This window comes from Elgaria multicarinata, chromosome 15 (genome assembly GCF_023053635.1).
Source record: "Elgaria multicarinata webbii isolate HBS135686 ecotype San Diego chromosome 15, rElgMul1.1.pri, whole genome shotgun sequence".
Lineage (NCBI taxonomy): Eukaryota > Metazoa > Chordata > Lepidosauria > Squamata > Anguidae > Elgaria > Elgaria multicarinata.
Window position 1 is genome coordinate 23,778,174 of NC_086185.1, and position 21,436 is coordinate 23,799,609.

Below are 21,436 nucleotides of genomic sequence, written 5' to 3' on the forward strand. Positions count from 1 at the left end.
TGCCCATAACAAGGAGGAGCCAAGACCCACAAGTGTGGGAAGTAGCACAGCTGTGAAAGGGCTGCCGCTTTCCCCACACTGCGCAATCCGTGCAGCGGTGCCCCAGACTCTGGACAGGTGGGAGTGGATGGATGCTGGGCCCACGGCTGTGGGTCTGTGCACAGCTGCAGCTTCTGCAAGGTTGGCAGGTCCTCATGGGTGGCAGGAGAAGGTGTGGTGCCGGGATGGGTGTGGGTGGGGAGGCCAATGCCACATCCTGCCCGGAAGCCCCAAATCAGCCTTCCCCAACCCTGTGCCCTCCGGATGTTTTGGACTTCAATTCCCATCCGCCCCAACCAGCATGACCATTGGGCCCGAATGCTGGGACTTGTAGGCCAAAACCTCCGGAAGGCTCTCCTAAATCAGAGGATGGGATCTGGAACTCTTCTTGCGATTCGTGCATTTCATGGGAAGCGATGCCCAATGGCTAGAGGGCAGGACCAGGGAAGTGCCGGTGCTCTCTCTGAGGGTGGGGGTTGTGCATTCCTAGAGCCCCCGGCCACCCTGTTACCTGGGAGCTCTTTGGGCACCCAAGACCTTGCAGGGAAGGGTGAGGCTGTGGGCTTGGCTTCCGTGGCCAAGCAACACGTCCCTTCTGTGAGTGTCTCCGGGCTCCTGCTGTGTCACCGCTGCCCTCCTTGCTGTTGCTGCCTCCGAGCCCTGCCTGTGCTCACCCGACAAGGCTGCCCCGCCGGCTTCCGCTCTCCTATGCGTCCGCCTCGCGCATGGCTTGTGCTCTGTGTCGTTTCTCGTCCTCCCCAGCACTGAACGCTCCGTCTTTTGATTCTCCCCTTGTTTGCCCAGTGGACAATTGGGGCCCTGAGGAAGTGGCGGCCTGGCTGGAGGCGCTTGATTTAGGGGAATACAAAGAGATTTTTATGCGCCACGACATCCAGGGCTCCGAGCTGATCCTGCTGGAGAGAAGAGACTTGAAGGTACTCCCGCTCCTTGGCCCGTCCCTCCCCAGGCCACTTGCTCAAACGGGGGAAAGTGTGGCTACGTGGACGTGGCTGGGGTGCTTGCATGGCGCAAGGCATTGCTGAGCTGCACTGCTTGCATGGGCTGTGTATCTTGTAGCCCTACTCGACTTCTTCCCTGCTGTGCACGGGGGTGGGGTGGGGGATTGGGACCTTGCATCATTGGGGCCAAACTCCTCTGCTTTGCCTTTCCTTGTCCTACTTCCCTGGTACCGGGGGGGGGGGGGGCGGGGGGAGGGAGGCGTCTGTCTTTTTTACGCCTCTGCCATTCCTTTCACCGGATCGTTGCAGATAGTTAAGAGAAATGACCACTTGGCGTCTTCCAGTGCTTTAGCGGCGTCCCTTTCGCTCTAGGGCACTTTGAACTAAGCCCTGCAGGGTTCAAGGTCAGCGTGGACATGGCGACGTGTCTGTACCGGGATAAATCTACCAAAGCTGCCAGGAAAACGTGGCAGGGCCTGTAAAATGGTGGTCCTCCGTGGCTGTCCGCCTGACTCACTTTCTCTTCCCGCCTCCTCTCTTGCAGGACCTGGGGATATCAAAAGTGGGCCATCTGAAGAGGATTCTCCAGGGCATTAAAGACACCACCAGCCAGCTCTAGAAACGTTCCTCTCGACCCAAAAAGGAAGCTGCACTCAGGCACTCGAGGCCCTTTCCCCACCACCACCCATTATCATTGGCAGCTACGGGCTGGGGTGGGTGGAGCTCTTTGCATCTGGTTAGACTGCTGGGCATGGCCTGAACCAGGGCACCCTGGGAATTTCATGAAAGGACAATTTCCCGTGCATCCCATGCCAAGAGTTTACATTTCCATGTTTGCCAAAGATTGTGGCTTCGCTGTGCTAGCCCTGCGCCCTCCAGTCTCATCCTCCTCTTCCTCCATCTCCGTGTGCTTTGGGTTCATGTGCTTGAATCTGGCTTCACCGGAAACAGTTCATTTCCATTCATCCCTGGGAGGGGCTCAGTGAGATTGGGTTGCCTCCTGCAACCGCTCATTTGCATCATGCCATGCTGTTCCCCCTTTGGGCCAGGTTTCACCACTAGCCTAGAGACAGTAGATGGGGGGGGGGGGGAGTATGCCATTTCATGGAGGGGGTGAGAACGTGGAGTTACTTGAGGTCAAGTGGGCCTCAAGGTAAGACACGCCTTGCACTCTGCAGGACAGCTGGACTGAAGTCCTTGATCTCTCTCTTTTTATTTATTCATTTTTATAGTTTTTAGTCCATGGAACTGTAGGGAAAACCCATTCCCATGAAAATCAGCAGCAGCGTTGGGGGTGGCTTTCAGCAGCGGCTGGGAGAGGGGTGGCTGCACTATTAACAGCTGCACGGCACCTTCAGCTGTAACAGGCACAACTTTTCCCGGTCTTGCCTATTTTGCAGCTGCTAAAGGAACAGTAATTTATGCGCGGCGAGAGAACCCACGCGCACAAAGGGGAATAACCCTCTACTCCCTCTGGGGCTGCCCTGCGGCCAGAGCAGCCGTAAGCTCAGCAGGTGTAGCCCTTCCACCCACCCTTCCTCTCTGGCCTCTTAAAATTTGTGCCCTTCTATTGGTTGGGCACAGAGGGGGCAAAATGGGAGTGAAAACTTGCATTTTTTTTTTTTAATAAAAAGGTTTTTCACAAGCGATTGAGCCTGAATAATGATACCCCCCTACACACACACACACATATCACTTACCTGCAGCCAGAAAAAAAATCTAAAATATTTCAGGGTCTTTTTCTCCCCTTTTCCCAACCTGAAACATGTCAAGTGTCATTTTTTGTTTGACTGACTCCGAACCACTGTAAACATGCGAAACTTTCCAGTTCTTCAGCGTTCTTCATCAGGCAGAACAGTTCTGCAACACTCAAAAGGGTCCATTAACGAACGCAAACTATTCCAATCCGAAAACACCTTTCCTAATTTTATTATGCTTTTGGTGCTACCATAGCAATGTATGTCTAGATGGTGGGTTGAAGAGCTCTTCGCCCCTGGAAAGCTGTGATCAGGCTGGGTTCTGGTTTTCCCGTTCAGAATGCACTGCCTTGACCCAACTTCACCCAGTCTCTCTTTCTCTCCTCCTCTTCCTCCTCCATCCCACATCCATTGATAGGCTGTAAGTCCCTGCCCCACTGGTCGGGGACAAGAGAGTAGGTGAAGAAGGGCTTCTGGCTCTTGGCTCCGTCGGGGGACTCCCTCCCAAGATGCACAAGGGTCACATCTCCCTTGCGCCAGTCGCTCCATCTTTTCTCCTTGCCTGTTGTTGAGCTTGCTGAGAATGTAGATAGTTTGGAAAGAAAGAGAAGTTATTTATTTAAAGATTTAATATATATAAATATAAATATATAAAAAGCTTAATTTATTTTTCACCTGTGTTGCGCGAGTGCACTTTGGAATCCAGGCGTGGGGTCGGAGGCTGTTTGGGCCACAGCAGCTCAGCAGACATCTCCAGCCCCTTTTGGCTCTCTGGTTCGCTGCTTCAAGGCTGGGGAACCCCGGGCTCAGCGACAACGAAGCCGGCGCTACGCGAGAAACCCAGCTGGCCTTGACGCGCCAGGCGAAGAAGTCGTCTCGCACTGGCTGAGGCTTCAACTGGGCCCGGCTTTGCTGAGGAAGGCGTACGGCGAGGGCTTTCTGAGCTTCTCCCTTCTGGAACACCTGGTGCTGGGCTGCGTCGCGCCCTCTGAAATTCAGCTCCAGGCTTACCCGTGCCAGCAGCGGGGCATTTTCATTTGGAGGGAAAGAGGCACACGACCGGATCTTGGAACAGCCTCTCCCATCCCTCTTCTCGTATCCAATGCCTCAGAGCCACAACACCAAAGGGACTTGGTTACTTGAAACTCTCGCGGGCCTGCGTGGAGTTTGCCTCTGTGCTGAGAGCATGCTGCGTCCCTCTGCTCTTTCTAGTAAGGAAGGCCTGGTAACCGCCGGAAGAGAAGAGCCGACTCCAATACGGCAGCGAAGTGGAGCAAACCACTCCACATCCCGTACGTGCAGACGGGCGCACGCAGGACCAGGGCGTACCTCTTGCTCCATACTGTGCGTACCGTTACGGGAGGAGAGTGTGTGTCTGTCGTAACCTGTCTCCACGTGTCGACCAGTGATTGATTTATATTGTGAACATATGGGGGAAACTTGTGTGGGAGGGGGGGGGGAAAGTGTATATAGTCCGTCCCCCCTCCCCCCAACCCATGGAAAACTAGGCACCTGGTTCAGGTAGCAAACCTTTGTAGAGCAGGCTTGCTCAGGAGCTGGTGCCAGGAGGTAACAAAGGGGCGGCAGCTCTGCCTTCGATGAGGAGCTTGTATTTTCCCTAGAGCTCAGGGAAGGCCCAGCTTTCCTTGAAAACTAAAAAGGACAAGCGTCTAGCTCTCATGAAAGCAACCCGGGGGGGAATCCTCGTTAAGGGCCAGCTTCCCAGGGAGCGACTACCGCACTGTATCATTTCGTTGGCCTTGCTGCTTTGGCCACTTGACCCGGCTGGGCATCACACACACACCCTCCCCACCCCCACATTCCCCAGATTGGGGGTGGGGGTATGCTTCCCCCCTTTATTTATTTATTTTGTAAAAAAAAGTTGTAACAAAGCAGTACAGATGCTAAAATGAGCTCGGAGATTGATTTATCCGATCCTTTTTATTTATGATCTCTTCCCCCGTCAGCCTAGCAGGAGGGAAAAGGCAGCACTTAAGGGCTGTAGCCTGCCCCCACCCTTGTTTCTCTTACCAACACACTTGCAATTAGGCAAGGGAAGAGGGCTATGGCCACCAATAGCTACGCCACCTTGTAGAAGTAAAGCTGCCCCCACCTTCTACGAGAAGCGTCTCCCGTCTTTAACAGCTGCATGATAGACAGGAGTGACTAGGCGCTAACTTCCACGTGATCAAGAGCTTTACCTGTTGGATAGCTGCTAATCTGGGTGGGCGGGGAGCTGTATCCCCACCCCTGAAGAGGGGCAAACCTCCTCCATGATTACACCAACTGAGCAGATCCCAGAGATGGGAGAGAAAAGAGCCATTCAACCAACTTCGCCGCTTTGGAGTGGTGGTGGGGGGAGAGAAAGGGGGAGGGGATTGTTGTGGCTGAAGGATGCCAGTGTCTCTCCCTAAAATTGGGCAAACGAAACTGAATTTTAATCCGAGAATTCAGACGTCATGTTTAAAAAATAAACTTGGAAATGGATTTGATCTTTGAACAGCTCTCTGATTTGTCCGCTCTACGCTCCATCTTGCCTACTTGGGAAACGGAAGCCCTGCTGAGAGAGAAATGCCTTCCAACCCTACCTGATCTCTCCCGGGGAGGGGGGTGGTTAGCAGGGTGGAGGCTAAAACTACAGCAGGGTCAGGATGCCTTGAGCAGGTGAGCATGGCCAATGCATGCCGTCACGGTCACGTCATAGGGAAGACGGCAAAGGTCTTGACTGCCAGTGGAGAGAGGCAGCAAGGCAGGTGAAGTGGAAGGAACAGCCGGGTCCATTCAGCCGAGTTGGGTGTGCTCTGAGCCACGAGGGCTTCCCATGGGCCCCTGTGAAGAGCTCTTTTCCCCACCTGCTAACCCAAACCCCTGCACCTAGGGAGTAGGGATGTGCTCCGCTTCTAATCGGACCAGCGAATTAGAAGCGGAGTGGGGGGCTTCGCCTGCCCTTAAGGCGGAGGCGAAGAGGATTGGGGGGCCGGCGGAGCGTGGCGAAGAGGATCGAGGTGAAGGCGGATCCTTCGCCTCGATCCGGAGCTCCGCCGGAAAGGTAAGTGGGTTTACCGGGCCCTGCCGTTGTCGCTGTCGCCCATGCGGCGACAGCGGCAGGGCCCGGTAACACCCTCCCCGCCCTCCTCTCCCTTACCTGCCTCTGTCCGCGGTCCGTCGGCGGGGTGGAGCGGGGGGTCCGTGCACACCCCTACTAGAGAGATGCCAGAGAGCGAACCGGCACGCAGAGCCCGCGCTGTGCCTTCCCCCCCTCCCTCTCTGGGCACAAGGCCCCACAGCCCAACATCCTCCTGCGTCCCCATAAGGCCACACTGACCACGAGGGGGGTATTTTTACATTCTTTTATTGAAAGCTCTTCTTTTACTTTGCTCACACAATACCCTCCCCTACAACATTGTTTTTTTTCCTTTTTTCCTCTCCCACCCCCCTCCCTCTCCACCCCACCCCCACCCCAATTAAAAAGAAAGAAAGGTTATATACAGGCCTCTCGGGCTAAGAGTGCACCTCTATTTACAGGGTATTTACACGCTGGCTCCTTTGCAGCGTCTTGGGCCAAGGGTCTCCTGCCGAGGCCCCCGTGCCCTGGCCAGCCGGGGCTAGCTCTGCAAAGCTCCCTCAAGCTCCAGCATGTCCATGGGCGTCAGCTTCGCCACCTCGAAGAAGACCCTGCAAGCAAAGCAGAGAGGCAAAGAGGGGGCGTTACAAGTCATCACAACGGAGACAGCCCTGTGCAGCAGGAGGGGGGGGGGCTCCCAAAGAGTAATAGGGTTTAGCGTCCGTTCGGTCTACAACCACCTTCTACAGTTGGTTTGTTCTCATGTCCTTCAGCTCATCCAATAAAATCATACTACAGTCAAAAGGAAAATCAACAACAGTTCTAACATCCAATTGTCAACCTTAACAATTTTGTCTTCGTAGAGCAACAGGCTGCAGCTAAAAGATGATCGTAGAATCATAAGAATAGTAGAGTTGGAAGGGGCCTATGAGGCCATTGAGCCTAACCCCCTGCTCAATGCAGGAATCCACCTCGAAGCATCCGTGACAGATGGCTGTCCAGCTGCTTCTTGAAGGCCTCTATGGTGGGGGAGGCCACAACCTCCCTAGGTTACTGATTCCATTGTTGTACTGTTCTAACAGGAAGTTTTTCCTGATGTCCAGCTGGAATCTGGCTTCCTTTAACTTGAGCCCATTATTCCGTGTCCTGCACTTTGGGAGGATCGAGAAGAGATCCTGACCCTCCTCTGTGTGACAACCTTTCAAGTATTTGAAGAGTTCTCTCATGTCTCCCCTCAATCTTCTCTTCTCCAGGCTAAACATGCCCAGTTCTTTCAGTCTCTCCTCATAGGGCTTTGTTTCCAGACCCCTGATCATCCTGTTTGCCCTCCTCTGAACCCCCTCCAGCTTGTCTGCATCCTTCTTGAAGTCTGGTGCCCAGAACTGGACGCAGTACTCAAGATGAGGCCTAACAAATGTCGAATAGAGAGGAACCAGTACTTTGCGCAATTTGGAAGCTATGCTTCTATTAAACGCAGCCCAAAATAGCATTTGCTTTTTTTTCAGTTCATGCCAGATTTCTACAGATTTATCTCTTCCACACACACACACACACACACACACCCAAACCCCATCCATTCCCCTTCACTGGAAAAGGGCTACAAACGAGACAGGACCTGCTGCGAACCCTCTTGCTCTCGTAGCATTGGGCGAGGGGTACATTTGTGCAAGTGTTTTGCGGCCCGGAGGGAAAGAGACACCTTACCGGTGAGAGTATTTGCTGCGCACAGCCTTGAGCCGGTCGTCATGGTGATAAGTCAGCAGGAAGTTGAGCCTCTTCACCAGAGGAGGAAGCTGCTGGGCTTTGTAGCCACTGTAATATTCTAGCGTGGGGTTCTGCATCAGAGAAGGGGACAGAGTGGCCCTACCTTGACCTGCCAGGAATTCCATGATGGCCCAGCTTGGTTCCTGCACCCCTATGCTGCGTTACCACCCCAGCCAGATTCCTGCAGCCAAGAGGAGCCCCCTGCCAGGGTGGGGTCTCAGCTACTCTCTGGGTGGGGGCACCAATGCCAGCCACTCACCCAGCCACCGAGGTTCTTCATCTTAAGTGCCAGGAGAAGGCAGCTGGCCGCTAGCCGAGAGGCACTCTCCTGCACAAAGTCGTATTCCTGCAGGGTGAGCTCACAGATGAAACGGGCCAGCGTCAGGGTCTCCATGGTCGCGTGGGCGCACTGCAAAAAAAGGGGGGGAAGGGGCAGGAAGACCTCCTGAGAAGGGGGGCCGAGGCAGCCCTCACAAGGAGAAAGGGAACGTTACGCCAGGTACACCTTTGTGCCGGTCGTCGTGTGGTGAGATACTAAATGTGACCATGAAGCCGTTCCACAGTATAGGATTTGGACAACGTGCTAAACTGTGGCTAATATGAACTGGAAGTAGAAGCTTCTATTCGCCTCCGTGCAGCTGCGCTGGAGGAGGAGCAGGTGAGCCCCAGGCTCTCATAGGCTCCATTCCCATCATAATAAACCACGGTTTATTGCGCTATCCAAACACAGCCAACATGGACTCACCAGGATTGGGCAGCTGTACACTCCTCCCTGCCTCAGCACATATTCCCAGGGGTAGGAGTGGGGCGGGGTGGATGTGTGACACACAGGTCAGAATTCTGAGAAGCACGGCTTTTATTTTGAAGAGAAGAGGGTCCCAAGTTTCTAGCACTTCAGCGTTAGGGTAGGAAGCATTTGGGCAACATTTGGCCATGCATAAACTGTGCTTATTTTTGCCTACTTCTATTCTGCTACTCGGAGGCAGGAGCAAGCGCACACAAACCTGCAGAGGAAATCATCTAGCTTTGTCTCCGTGCCACCCCACACAGGACTTTAGTCTATCACATCCCAGGCCCTGCAGAATGTAGGATCTGGAATCCCCGGAAGGAAGGCGGGTACAGCACCTGTCCAGACCCAGGTGGCCTCTCTCAAACGCAGGTGCAGGATGGAGAAGGCTCAAGTGATGCCACTCCCCCACCCCATCACCACCACACTCCTGCCCCAGGAACCCCTGCCCACCCACCCCACCCGTTTCCAGAGCAGTGCCTGTGCTGCTGCTGCTGCTCACCTTGGCAAACCGTCGGAGGAAGCGGTACGCGATGGGGATGTTGATGTCGAAGTGGAGCGTTTGCAAGATGCTCACTTCCATGGAGAGGAGCTCTTCTCTCTTGTAGGCGTCGTCGCAGATGTAGAGGAAGTCATCCACGCAGGGGGGGCAGCGCTCCTGCAGAGAGAGGGAGGCGAAGGAGAGGCTCACGTTCTCTGGGTCAAAGAAGAGGGGGTCCTAAGCCCCCGCCACACTGACGCTGAGCCCAGAAGTCTCCCAGCCTATCCAAGAAGAGGTCGAGGCAAGAGGGTCCCCTGTGCTCCGGTGGAAACTCACCCGGCCTTCCCAAGGGCGAGCAACACGATGGCACAGGGGCCATACAGGCACAGCAGGAGGGCCCCTGTTCTAAGGCACAGCATACAACCTTGATACGAATGGCAAAATCTTGCCAATTTTCATTTGTTGAAAGATTCTAGCATTTAGTGACAGGGGACAGAGGGAATTTGATCTAGAAAAGCGTGGAATTCTGAAGGTGCTGGCATGGGGTTCTGTTAACATGAGGGGCACAGAGAGGTGACCCTCCCCAGCCCAGCCCTCCAACTATGCCGTGCCACTGAGGAACCCTTTTTGCTGGAATACAGAACATCCTTCTCAGCTGAAATTAAGGGGGAAATCTGTGGCCGGGGGACTCAGGCAAGGCACCTTCCTCAGAATGTGCCCCGATAGCTGAGGAGGTGGAGGAAGCTGCAGCAGGCAACCCAGCCTGGCCCTGTAGCCACAGGCCTGTCAGCGATGGCCATGGGAGGGGTACGCCCCTGGTGCTCTCCGTCACTGGCTTCAACCCCCTCCTGCCCAGCTCCTCATTTAGCTCCGTGCCCCAGCACCCGTGCCTGGGCTCACCTCAAACTTGGAAGCGATGAGGATGGCCGTGGAGCCAATGAGCTGCAGTTTGTCCCGCATGCTGGTCACCTTCACCAGGTAGTGGTCCATCAGCTTAACCGCCAGGTAAAGCGTCTCGTGGGTGAGCTCAAAGTTCTCCTGCCCAGGAGGCAAGAAGCAGAGTCAGACCCTCGGACCCTTCAGCCCGCTTTTGCCTGCTCCAACAGGCAGCAGTTAGTTCCCCAGGGTCATGGGTGGGATGGGTGTTGCTGGCTAAGTTCCCTGGCACTGGAGAGGCCCGTTCAAGGATCTGAACCCAGGACCTTCCGGGAAAGCCCTGCTCCCCGGAGCTGTTCCTGTAAAAGATGAGCCACGGACAACGGCTTCTCCCAACCTGTCCTAGCAGGAGCATGAGTTGGGCTTTTACATCTTCCGTTTCACATTGTAGCACTCCAATCCATCTATAGCACTGTGCGGAAAATGTCGTGCTCATTCCCTTCCCCTACCATTCTCATTCACGTATCTATTATTATTATTATTATTATTATTATTATTATTATTATTATTATTATTATTATTTGTATCCCGCCTTTTGCCCAATGCTGGGCCTAGGAAAGTATCTAGGAAAGAAATGGCTTCCAAAATGAAATTCAAAGGAGAAGAACATTTTGGAGAAATTCTCATGGGTTGGGGTCAGGGTTCTTGCATGGGCGAAGTACAAAGTGTTGGTTATTACCTTAAAAGCCCTACATAGTTTGGACCCAAGCTACCTGCACAATCCGCCCCACACACTCAGGTCCTCTGGGAAGAATCTACTTCAGTCAGCCAAAACTAGGCTGATGGGTATTACCCAGAGGACCTTCTCTTCTGCTGCTCCCAGACTGTGGAATGGCCTGCCGGAGGAGATTCAGCAACTTGACAGTCTTTTAGAATTTAAAAAAGCAATAAAGACTGATCTATTCCGGCAGGCCTACCCAGTGAAATTTTAGAATGTTTTAAGGATGTTTTAATCATGTATGCTATGTTTTTAATCAGTTTTAATGTGTTTTACATTCATTGTTTTTCCCCGCCTCGATCCAAGTGGAAAGGCGAGTAAGAAATAATTTACACGTCCGAGGCGTGTACTTGAGTCTTTCGTTACACGGTCATCTCTCTGGCAGCCTCCTCAGCTTCCCAGGCTCCCATGGGAGCCCGGGGGAAAGACACCGGGAGGCAATTCCTCCCACGGGGCCTTTTTCAGATCAGGAAGTGCAGGCAGCCTGGGAGGCCGCAGAGCAACGGAGAGACACGTAGTAGAAAGAAAACACACAGCATTCTAAGACACCTCGCAGCGATTCGGTAAGCTCAAAGACAACACAAAAATACATTATAAAAAACTCCCAGAGGGTGAGGCAGAACAATGGCAGCCTCTTTCATAGGGGAAGAAAACTTTCAGGAAATTGGAGGTCAGATTTTAGCACGGCCCTAGTTCCAGCTCTTCTCTGGAGCCGGACACAACACTGCGTCCCTCATACCAGCTCCACGGCTTTCAGGGAAGCAGAGGAATTCTAAGCATCTGCGGCAGAGACAAAATGTATCCACAATCACCCCTCGGAAATTTAAGGTCTGGAAGGCTCCAGGGAAAGTGCTACATACTGGAGAATGACACCGAGAACTGAGCCGTGATACCTCAAAAGATGTTTTCCTCAGAAAAGTTCTGAGACTTTTCTTGACTTATCTCCTAGAAATAAAAGGTCCCTTTGCAGAATTTTCTCCAATATTTCCCCATCATTTGGGGTGGGTGGGGGTGGGGTGACTGCCTTCCCTCTCCCCACCCTCCCACCCCACAATGCCCAAGCACAACAGTAGGTACGGGACGCTGTGGAGGCTGCAAACTGGGGGCCGGGCTACCAACGGAGTCGCTGCTGTTGCCATACGCAGCGGCAGGGCAAGGCAACAAAAACCCTTAGGGAAAAGGAAGACGTTGTGCTACACCCCCTGCCCATGGCAAGTCCTACCTTTAGGGTGGAGAATTTCAAGGGGCCATTTGAGCACAGCTCTAAATCCATCAGCCAGGCAGCCTACGGGAGCACTTGTGGATTGGGATCAGGGTGCAAGGTACACATCAGGTAGGCAGAGAGGGCTACAACTTAGGCAGACAGTTCCCCCAGCCCTATCCCACTCTGGAGAAACCAGCCAACTATTCACAGAGCTTGAAGAGAAGATCCAGCCTCACCCCTTGCTGGCCACGGGACTGAGGAAGCATTACCGCCCCTGTGCTGCCACCATCTTGACAGGTGATCCACAACTCAATCCGAGTTGTGGATCGGTGATCCAAGCCCAATACAAGGTGCTGGTTTTAACCTACAAAGCCTTACACGGCTTGGGACCACAATACCTGACGGAACGCCTTTCCCGACATTAACCTACCCGAACACTACGTTCAACATCTAAGGTCCTCCTCTGGGTGCCTACTCCGAGGGAAGCTCAGAGGGTGGCAACAAGAGAGAGGGCCTCCTCTGTGGTGGCCCCCCAACTGTGGAACAGTCTCCCTGACGAGGCCCGCCTGGAGCCGACATTGTCATCTTTTCGGCCCCAGGTCAAGACTTTTCTCTTCTCCCAGGCATTTAGCAATATGTAAAGACCGTGGGTCTGGTTTTTTGGCTCATTGTTTTTAAAGCTGTTATAATGGTTTTAAATGTGTGTGTATTTTGCTTGTTTTTGTGGTTTTTAATCTTTGTATATTGTTTTTAAGTGTTTTTATTTTATGTGAACCGCCCAGAGGGCTTCAGCTATGGGGCAGTATACAAACATAATAAATAAATAAAAGTAAAACTTCCTTCCCTCTCCCCTATCACGTCAAGGCCCCTCCTCTGCCCCCCAAGAGGAAGGACTGCACATTTCGTCATGAGGCTGGCTGGCTGGCTGGCACCCCCTTCTCACTGCAGGTGTGAACAGGCACCCACCTGCACCTCCACCATCCAGTCCACCAGGATGGCCCGCATGTCCGTAGTGATGTCCCGCTGATTCTGCATATAGTCTGGAAGCAAGAAATTCTCCTGCAAAAGGAGGGAGCCAGTGAGAAAGGTGCAAGAAAGCACACACACACACATCCCAACAGCACCCCCACCCCACCCCAAGCCTCTAAAGGGAAGAGCAATTCCCAGAGAAGGACCACTGGCACCAACTGTCAGGTTCTGTCCTGCAGCACCACCTGGTGGCCGCAGTGCATCTTGCCGGCCGCAGAGTAGTTGCAGGACCCAGGCTCATATCATTCAGCCCTCACAGGTGGGCTGATGCCGACCAGCTGGGAGCAGCCAGGAAAGGGCTGTATAAGAACTGCATTTCCACTCCAGCTTTGCCACAGCAATACTGTCTCCTGTGCCTGCTGCAGCCTGTTCCTGACTACCTGAAATCCCGGACCTTGCCTTCTGTTTCTCCTGACCATGCCCCTTGCCCCGCCTGGACTCTGTTTGACTCTGGACTCCGAACCTTGCTTGCCTCTGGACATTGCCTTTTGCCTCCGGCCCTGCCTGGACTCTGTTTGCCGGTTCCACCGCTGTCCATCCCAGCCCCCAGCGTTCCTGCGCTGAGGCTTTGCCACCCACGTCCCGGAGCCTGACACCAACCAAGAATTCTACACAGTCTGAAGCCAGCTCTCTTTTGGAATCAGGACGGTCTCCTTTTTCGTTTCTCACCATCCCAAACCAGCCCAGAGGTTTGGAGAGAAACCAGAGCTATTTAGAGCCGGCTTCCCCAACCTCACGTCCTCCAGATGTTTTGGATGATAACGCCCAGTCAGCCATTTTTGCCCAGTTTATTCCAGACCACGGAATTTAGAATAAAAGTCCACTACACATCTGGAATAAATAGATCTAGCCCAGAATTCTAGATGCCATGAATGTTGTCAGCTTGACCACTGGAGGAAGGGAACCACCCCAAAGGCAGTACCTATGTCCAGCACCTACCTCCCGTTCCCGCATGTAGGTGAAGATATCCTTGGCGTACTCTGCACTGGAGTAAGGATCCACCAGTTGGCCCTTGTCTATGTCTTCAATTGGCACCACCTGCACAAAGGATAAGTCGTTGTGTGTGTATGTTTTAAAGAGTAATCATTTGAGGCCGCAGGACTGAACGAACGAAGCTACCTTAAATTCCACGGACTGAAATGAAATTCAGCCGAGAGGCTTGGGCTCAATATGCAATTTCCTCTCTTCAAGGCCTGCTTCAGAGAAAAGTCATGCAGAAGAGCTGGAAGCTTGACTTACTGTTAGATGCTCCTGATTAGCCTCCTGCCCTCCAGATGTGTTGGAATACAACTCCCACCATCCAACACATCTGGAGGGCACCGGGTTGCAGGAGGCTGCTCTTGACAATGAGGAACTAGAAAGCTTGTTTTGCCAGCATACAATGAGTTTGAATTAGTTCTTGATCGTCTCGGCTGATGGTTTAACAAATTGTTTTTAGATACATGCTGTCTGTCTGTGGTTTTATGTGAAGTGCCCTTTCTTTTTGTATTTTGTATATTATGTTCTTGACGGTTTTTAATTTTTGTAGCTTTGGCTATGGGGCAGTATAAAAATGTAATACATGAAATGAATCAAAGTAGAGCCTCTGTTGTCTTAGGCCTTAGCTAGACCTAAGGACTATCCTAAGCAAATGGAGGGGTCGTCCCTGCCTGCTCCCGGGATCCCCTGTGTGTCGTTTGGATGCACAAGGATAATCCTGGGACAATCCTGGGATGTAGACCTGGTCTAGCCATGGCCTTAGTCTACTGATCCAGGAGGTGTCAGGGATTGGAGCAGGACCCTTCTGCACGCGCACAGAAGATCTGCCACTGAGGCATGACCTTCTCCAACAGTCCCTGTCAGTGCCCATGGCAGGGAAGGTTTAGCAAGCCTTCATTAGCAGGAAATGTGCTTTTGAGATTGCAGCCAGGGGCAGAGACCGTGGCCGGCACATGGTGGATTTGAGATGCCTGCCAGACGATGTGAATGAGCCGGTCGCCTATGGAGTTACGACCCCAATCTCACTGCATGGCCTCTGTCAGGGCACAAGATTCAGGCCTAGTGCTCACAGCCAGCCCTCCAATGGATACTCAGCATTACAAGGCTGTGAATGCTGTAGATGAATTCCTGAAGGAGAAGGCTATCAGTGGCTACAAGTCCTGATGGCTATGTGCTACCTCCAGTATCGGGGCAATACGCTTACATACACCATTTGCTGGGGAACATGGGTGGGAGGCTGCTATTACACTCATGTCCTGCTTGTGGGTTTCCCGTGGGCCACTGTGGGAACAGAATGCTGGACTAGATGGACCCTTGGTCTGATCCAGCAGGGCTCTTCTCGTGTTCTTGAATGTTTGATGCACCACAGAGGACTGAAGAGGACTTCAGAGGGACCAAGGAAGCAGGTGCTATGACCATGCACTCAACACACATCCCAGCGCTGCCATTGCCAAAAGGAATACGGTCACCCTTGGAGGAGGAAATCCCAGATCCCACCTACACACACACGCCTCCATTACTCCTTAGTCGCCGCTATCCACATAGGCACCAAGGGGAGCAGCCTCTCTGTACCTGCCCTGCTGGTTCCAGTGGTGTCAGCGAAGAACCGTCCTTCTCTATCGAGCCCTGACTGGTGATCTGGTCAGACTCAGCTGGCACAGATTCGCTTGGTGCATCCTCAGAGGGGACTTTGTTCAGGGACCTGAAAGAGGCAGGCACAGGGTTAGAGATGGAACTGGGCAAGAGGCAGGCCAGCTGCCAGGCAAACACCCCAGCCCAAGGCATCCACTCCTGGGATTGTCACCAGAGACGGGTGGATAGACACATGCACCCTTTGGAGACTGAAGGATGAAGCCTGGTTGAACATGACCCCAGCAACAGGAGGGCTGGGCTGAGGCCTCTCAGGCCCCACCAATGACAGCCGTTCCAAAAAACGCTGTGAGGATAACTGTGCTTTGCCTTCCGGTGTCTATGACTTTGGAAGAAATTATTATTATTATTATTAATTGCATTTTTATACCGCCCAATAGCCGAAGCTCCCTGGGCGGTTCACAAAAACTAAAACAATTCAAAGTGTAAAACAAACAGTATAAAACATGATATAAAATACACATTAAAACGAATTAAAACATACCATACATGATTAAAACATCCTGAAAACATTCTAAAATTTCACTGGGTAGGTCTGCCGGAATAGATCAGTCTTTATTGCTTTTTTAAATTCTAAAAGACTGTCAAGGTGACAAATCTCCTCCGGCAGGCCATTCCACAGTCTGGGAGCAGCGGAAGAAAAGGTCCTCTGGGTAACAGTTGTTAATCTAGTTTTTGTTAGCTGAAGTGGATTCTTCCCAGAGGACCTGAGTGTGCAGGGCGGATTGTACGGGAGAAGGCGATCCCGCAGGTAACCTGGACCCAAACCATGTAGGGCTTTAAACGTAATAACCAACACTTTGTACTTTGCCCGGAAACTAATTGGCAGCCAGTGAAGAGATTTTAAAACTGGTGTAATGTGGTTACCCCTAGGTGTACCAGCGACCAGCCTGGCTGTGATATTTTGGACTAATTGAAGTTTCCAGACTAGGCAAAGAGGTAGCCCCATGTAGAGTGCATTACAGAAGTCGAGCCTCGAAGTTACCAGCACATGCACTACCGTCTTTAGGTCTTCCAACTCTAGGAAGGGTTGATAGTAGGTACTCAGTTGATAGCTGATAGTAGGCACTCCTGGCCATCGCATCTATCTGGGCTGTCATTTGGAGAGACGGATCCAGGAGCACCCCCAAGCTGCGAACACAGTCTTTCAGGGGGAGTGTAACCCCATCCAGAACCGGTTGACACACGTCCAAACCCAGGTTGTGGCCTTTGACAGCGAGCACCTCTGTCTTGTCTGGATTCAGCTTCAGTTTGTTTTTCCTCATCCAGCCCATTACCGCCTCCAAGCATTCATTCAGAGGAGACACACTGTCCTTAGCTGACGCTGTTGTCGAAGGCATAGAGAAATATATTTGGGTGTCATCAGCATACTGATAGCACCCCGCCCCATGTCTCCGGATGATCTCTCCCAGCGGTTTCATGTAAATATTAAATAGCATTGGGGAAAGGATGGCACCTTGCGGTACACCACACAGCAGCTCCTTTTTTGAGGAAAAAGAGGTCCTACCTCTGCCCAAGAGGTAGGACCGGAACCACTGAAGGACAGTGCCCCAGATTCCCAATCCCCCTCAGGCGATCCAGAAGGATACCATGGCCAATGGTATCGAAAGCCGCTGAGAGGTCCAAGAGTACCAGCAGGGACACACTCCCCCTATATCAATACTCAGGCGTAGATCATCCGCTAAGGCGACCATAGCGGTCTCAACTCCATATCCTGCTCTAAAGCCAGTTTGAAATGGGTCTAGAAAATCTGTGTCATCCAAAACTGCTTGGAGTTGGTGAGCAACCGCCCTCTTGATCACCTTGCCCAGAAAGAGAAGATTTGATACTGGTCAATAGTTGTTAAGATCCAGAGGGTCTAGGGAGGGCTTTTTAAGAAATGGCCGTACCACCGCTTCTTTTAAACACGATGGAAAACTCCCAGCAGAGCACTTCAAAGGCATCCCTGCTTGGCCAGGTGGCAGCCTGCTTTCTTAGTGGCTATGGCAGTTCAGCACCATCCAGGCAGGTGCTGGAATGAGGGGAGAAGAGAAAAGGGGGGCAGTGGAAAAAGAGAGCGGAAAGGCATGGTTCTGCCCCCGGAATGACTCTTCCTGTCAATTACTGGACCTTGAAATAAAAAGAGTCCCCACGGCCAGAAATTGCTCATGCCACCAGCTCTCTGTATTAGACCGGGAGGCCAAGCACCCGCCTCAACACTTGGCAAACACAGCCACCAATTCAACCAGTTAGGCACCTCCCCTTTGGGCTGTCAACTGGAAAGCCACTGGGGCTCACGGTTCTGTAGGATATCTGGCCAGGGCCTGCACAGCACCAGTTCCTGACCCTCTGCCTCTCTTGCACGAACACTGTAAGAATTCATTCGAGCTACCAGGAAAACAGGGTCTGGAAACAAAGCCCTATGAGGAGAGACTGAAAGAACTGGGCATGTTTAGCCTCAAGAAGAGAAGACGGAGGGGAGACATGATAGCGCTCTTTAAATACTTGAAAGGTTGTCACACAGGGGAGGGCCAGGATCTCTTCTCCACCCTCCCAGAGTGCAGGACACGGCATAACGGGCTCAAGTTAAAGGAAGCCAGATTCCAGCTAGACATCAGGAAAAACTTCCTGACTGTTAGAGCAGTACGACAATGGAATCAATGACCTAGGGAGGTCGTGGCCTTTCCCACACTAGAGGCCTTCAAGAGGCAGCTGGACAGGTTATGTCAGGTATGTTTTGAGGTGGATCTCTACATTGAGCAGGGGGTTGGACTCGATGGACTTATAGGCCCCTTCCAACTCTACTGGTCTATGATTCTAGTGGCACACGGAAAGAAAAATGGGTTCCTTGCCCTCACTTTTTCAAGTTGACCTCATTGTTCTTCGCAACGCCCAGCACAGACGATCCCTTTGGTGCCTTCTTGGAAACCACTTTTGCTGTCTCCTTCCTCCCTCCAAAGTGCCGCGACTTGTAAGCCTGCAAAGAAGAGTGATCCTGTTCGCCTCTGCAGAAGTAGGGAGGCTTCTGGGTTTAGAAAAAGCAGAGATTTACCTCCACGCTTCCTTGCTTGCCCCAGAAGGACCGTGGGGAAAGACCCTTCCTTGCAGAGGCAAGCAAGCTGAGGTGAGACAAGCAGCAGGCCCTAACCCATCATGGCCCACGTGCCCAAAGCCAATGACACAGACAGAATCCGTGGACTTGCCCCACCATCCAGCCTCCGAACACAGAACAAGAGCCCATACTTACATTGGTGATATCCCCAAAAGCAGAGCGCTTTTTCGGTGCGCCTTGGGGTGAGGAGGGGGACCGCTTTGTCTGAGAGCTCTCCTCCTGCGGCAAAGGGGAGAAAGGGAAGCCGGTCAACACAGGACAGGACCCCTGTCCTAGGGTGAATTCAACCTGAACGCCCAAGACCCCTCTCCGCCCCATACATCTGGAAGCTGGTCCTTACAATGACACAAGCCAGAACCCTGTCAGAGCAGATATAAGCACATGGTATGAGCCCGAAGTCTAATAGCGGAGTCTGTGGAGCAACCACACTTGTATCACTGCACACAGCTTTGGTCACCCGATCTCAAAAAGCCAAGGATACTCTAAAGCCGGAAAAGGTGAAGAAGGAGGAAACCAAAATGATCAAGGGCCAGAGCAATTACCCAACGAAGAAAAGGTTTTACACCATCTGGGACTTTTTCATTTAGGAAAAAAAGTTAAGGGGCATAGATAGAGGCATATGAAATTATACACAATTTCTCTCTCTCTCTCTCTCTCTCTCTCACACAATACCAGAACCCCAACAGAGTCATGCCATGAAGCTGACTGGTGGGAGATTCAGGACAGGTAAAAGGAAGTCCTTCATATCACGTTGAAGTTAAACTATGGAACTTACTACAAGATGTAGTGATGGACCCCAAATTTGGATGGCTTTAAAAGAGGGGGTGAGATATATTCATCAAGGATGACTGCATGAAGCACCATGTGTCTGGATACTAGCTGTTGGAGAACATGATCAGGAGGAGGCCATTACACTCATATCCTGCTTGTGGGGCTCCTGGTTAGCCACTCTAGAGAACAGCATGCTGGACTTGATGGACCTTTGGTCTGTACATAAGGTCATCTAGCCCAGCTTCCAGGCATGGTCAAGTAGTTGCTTCCAGGAAGCCACAACCAAGACTTAAAGGCAACTGCACTCTGCCCTATTGTAGCTTGCCTGCAACTGGTAATTAGCAGAATACTGCTTACGAACATGGAAGGTCCTCCTAGCCATCATCAGCAGTAGCTATGGAGGGATACACCCAGCAGCATGGATTTGTAGGATCTCTTTCTAAAGTTGTGAGGTTTCCACCGACACAAAATTGCCTCCATAAATGAGCCAGAATACCAGTTCTGCTCCTGGCCAGTTGCCCAACTCTACTCCAGAGGACTCCGCACCAGCTAGCTAGCAGCACCTCCAATCTCAGCCCTGACAACCGCGGCTTGCCCATCTTTCCTGCAACGCAGAGCAGCAACCTGTCCACACTGGTAGGTGAGGAGTGGGGTGCTGAGCGCACACGTACAGATGCTCAGCATGTGATGCCCTGTGGAGTGTGGGGAGATAGCAGATCCCACCACCCTAAACTCACCTTCTCGACTTGAGCGTTTTCCACAGCGGCCACTCTGCCCGGCCAGGGCTGTTTCGTGCTCACGTTCTTGGAGTTGCGTGGGGGTGGCATCCTTCCAGGTTTCAGCCTCCCCAAGAAAATCTGGAGAAAAAGAGAGGTGGAAATATTACCTTCTCGGAGACCATCGCCACCTAGGCCCCCTCCTCCCAGTAGATCCTCTGGAATGGGAACAGGTTTGACTGGGAGACCTGTCCCAGCTACGCAAGCTTGTTTTCTCAGTGATGTGCCTAAATAAAACTAGCAGGCAGAGCCAGGTGCGTCAAAAAAAACACCACCCACCAAGCACAAGAGGGCAGGTGGAAGGGGCAAACAGGCACAGATCCCACACCCAAGCTACAAAGAGCAGAGAAGTCTCTCGAACAGTCAAAGAGCAACAGGTTTATCCACCTTTTGCAAAAAAAGGAAAGGAAAGGCCGCTTCCTCACCGACTGGGTGTCTGCTTAACACACACAGGGTGAAATCTGGCAGCAGCAGCAGGACACCCTGCAACGGGAGGCTATGGAGCGAGCCCACGGGCAGGGATGAAACCCGGTAGCCCAGAACGAGGTGGAACCTCAGCCTCTTACAGCGCAAACCTGTCCCTGCTTACTCCGGAGAAAGCCTCATGGAGCCCAATGAGACATGAGTGTGTGTGTGGGGGGGGGGGTTCAGTCTTCATGCCGGTGGTTTTTTGGGAGAGGGGTTCTCCTGGGATTAAGGGCGGCACCGATCCACGAGCGAGCCTCGAGGGAGGGAAGGAGGGAGGAAGGGAGGAGGGCCTACTCGGCACCGGGAGAGGAGATCACGCCCGGGGCAGCAGGCGGAGGCCCAGTCTCCCGGTACCGAGGCGGGGGAAGGCATGCAGCCCTGGGGAAGGGAGGGTTCGTCGTGGGACCCCTTGCCCTGGACCGCGGGTGGGTGGGGGTGTTCCGGACCCCCTGCCCGGCCTGGTGAAGCCGGGGATACCCCGAGTCCCGCAGCAGGGCAAGAGGCGGCGCCCGGCGGCCCCCATGCACGAGAGGGAAATCGCGGCGGAGTCCACCTGGGCTTAGCTCCGGCTCTGCTGCGGCAGCTGCTGGGCTTCTCCTCCCTCCTTCTCCGGCGGCAGCGGCGCTTCCTCCGCGGCACAAAGTGCGGATTTGAAAGTTGCTACATTGGCAGAGGGCGGCCATCGATTGGTTCCGCGGCAGCCAATCCGAGAGCCGGCAGGGCTACGGTTGCTAAAGGCGGGGCCTAAAGGTTTTTTTTTTAATTAAACAACGGCTCCCGGAGCCAATGGGAAGCGGGCAGGGGCGGCTCCGGCTTGACGGGGCGGGGCCGAGGGGCAACGGAGAGCGGGTGGGCCCGGCCTTCGCCTCTCCTGATTGGCTGAAGCGCGGCAGGATGGAACTTCGCCTTAAAGGGATAGCGCGCGTGTGACTGACAGCGGACGCCGCGGGCGTGGCTACTCGGGAGTAAGACTCATTGAGTGGCCGCGTCTTCCTTCCTCTGAAATGCATCCCTGCCGCGCGGT

At 53.0% G+C, this 21,436-nt stretch overlaps 2 protein-coding genes across 4 annotated transcripts in view; one reads left to right on the plus strand and one right to left on the minus strand.

Moving 5' to 3' along the window:
• The window catches only part of DGKK (diacylglycerol kinase kappa), a 56,490-nt gene extending 54,580 nt beyond the window's left edge, over nucleotides 1-1,910 (plus strand). For 2 of the 3 annotated variants that reach the window (XM_063141989.1, XM_063141990.1), the window contains exons 28-29: nucleotides 844-974; nucleotides 1,543-1,910. In XM_063141989.1, the coding sequence (XP_062998059.1) occupies nucleotides 844-974; nucleotides 1,543-1,617 (206 nt within the window). In that variant the 3' untranslated portion in view covers nucleotides 1,618-1,910. The remainder of the gene's footprint in view (nucleotides 1-843; nucleotides 975-1,542) is intronic. The other variant, XM_063141991.1, reaches the window with a different exon arrangement.
• Nucleotides 1,911-6,173: 4,263 nt separating this feature from the next.
• On the minus strand, nucleotides 6,174-21,033 carry CCNB3 (cyclin B3). The gene is made up of 12 exons (XM_063141992.1): nucleotides 20,966-21,033; nucleotides 19,906-20,025; nucleotides 18,533-18,616; nucleotides 18,144-18,262; nucleotides 15,229-15,358; nucleotides 13,618-13,716; nucleotides 12,616-12,708; nucleotides 9,692-9,829; nucleotides 8,813-8,968; nucleotides 7,783-7,932; nucleotides 7,464-7,594; nucleotides 6,174-6,370 (listed from the first exon to the last, which is right to left on the minus strand). The coding sequence occupies exons 2-12, from the start codon at nucleotides 19,993-19,995 to the stop codon at nucleotides 6,301-6,303; spliced, it is 1,260 nt and encodes a 419-aa protein (XP_062998062.1). The 5' UTR covers nucleotides 19,996-20,025; nucleotides 20,966-21,033; the 3' UTR covers nucleotides 6,174-6,300.
• Between the last annotated feature and the right edge of the window lie 403 nt (nucleotides 21,034-21,436).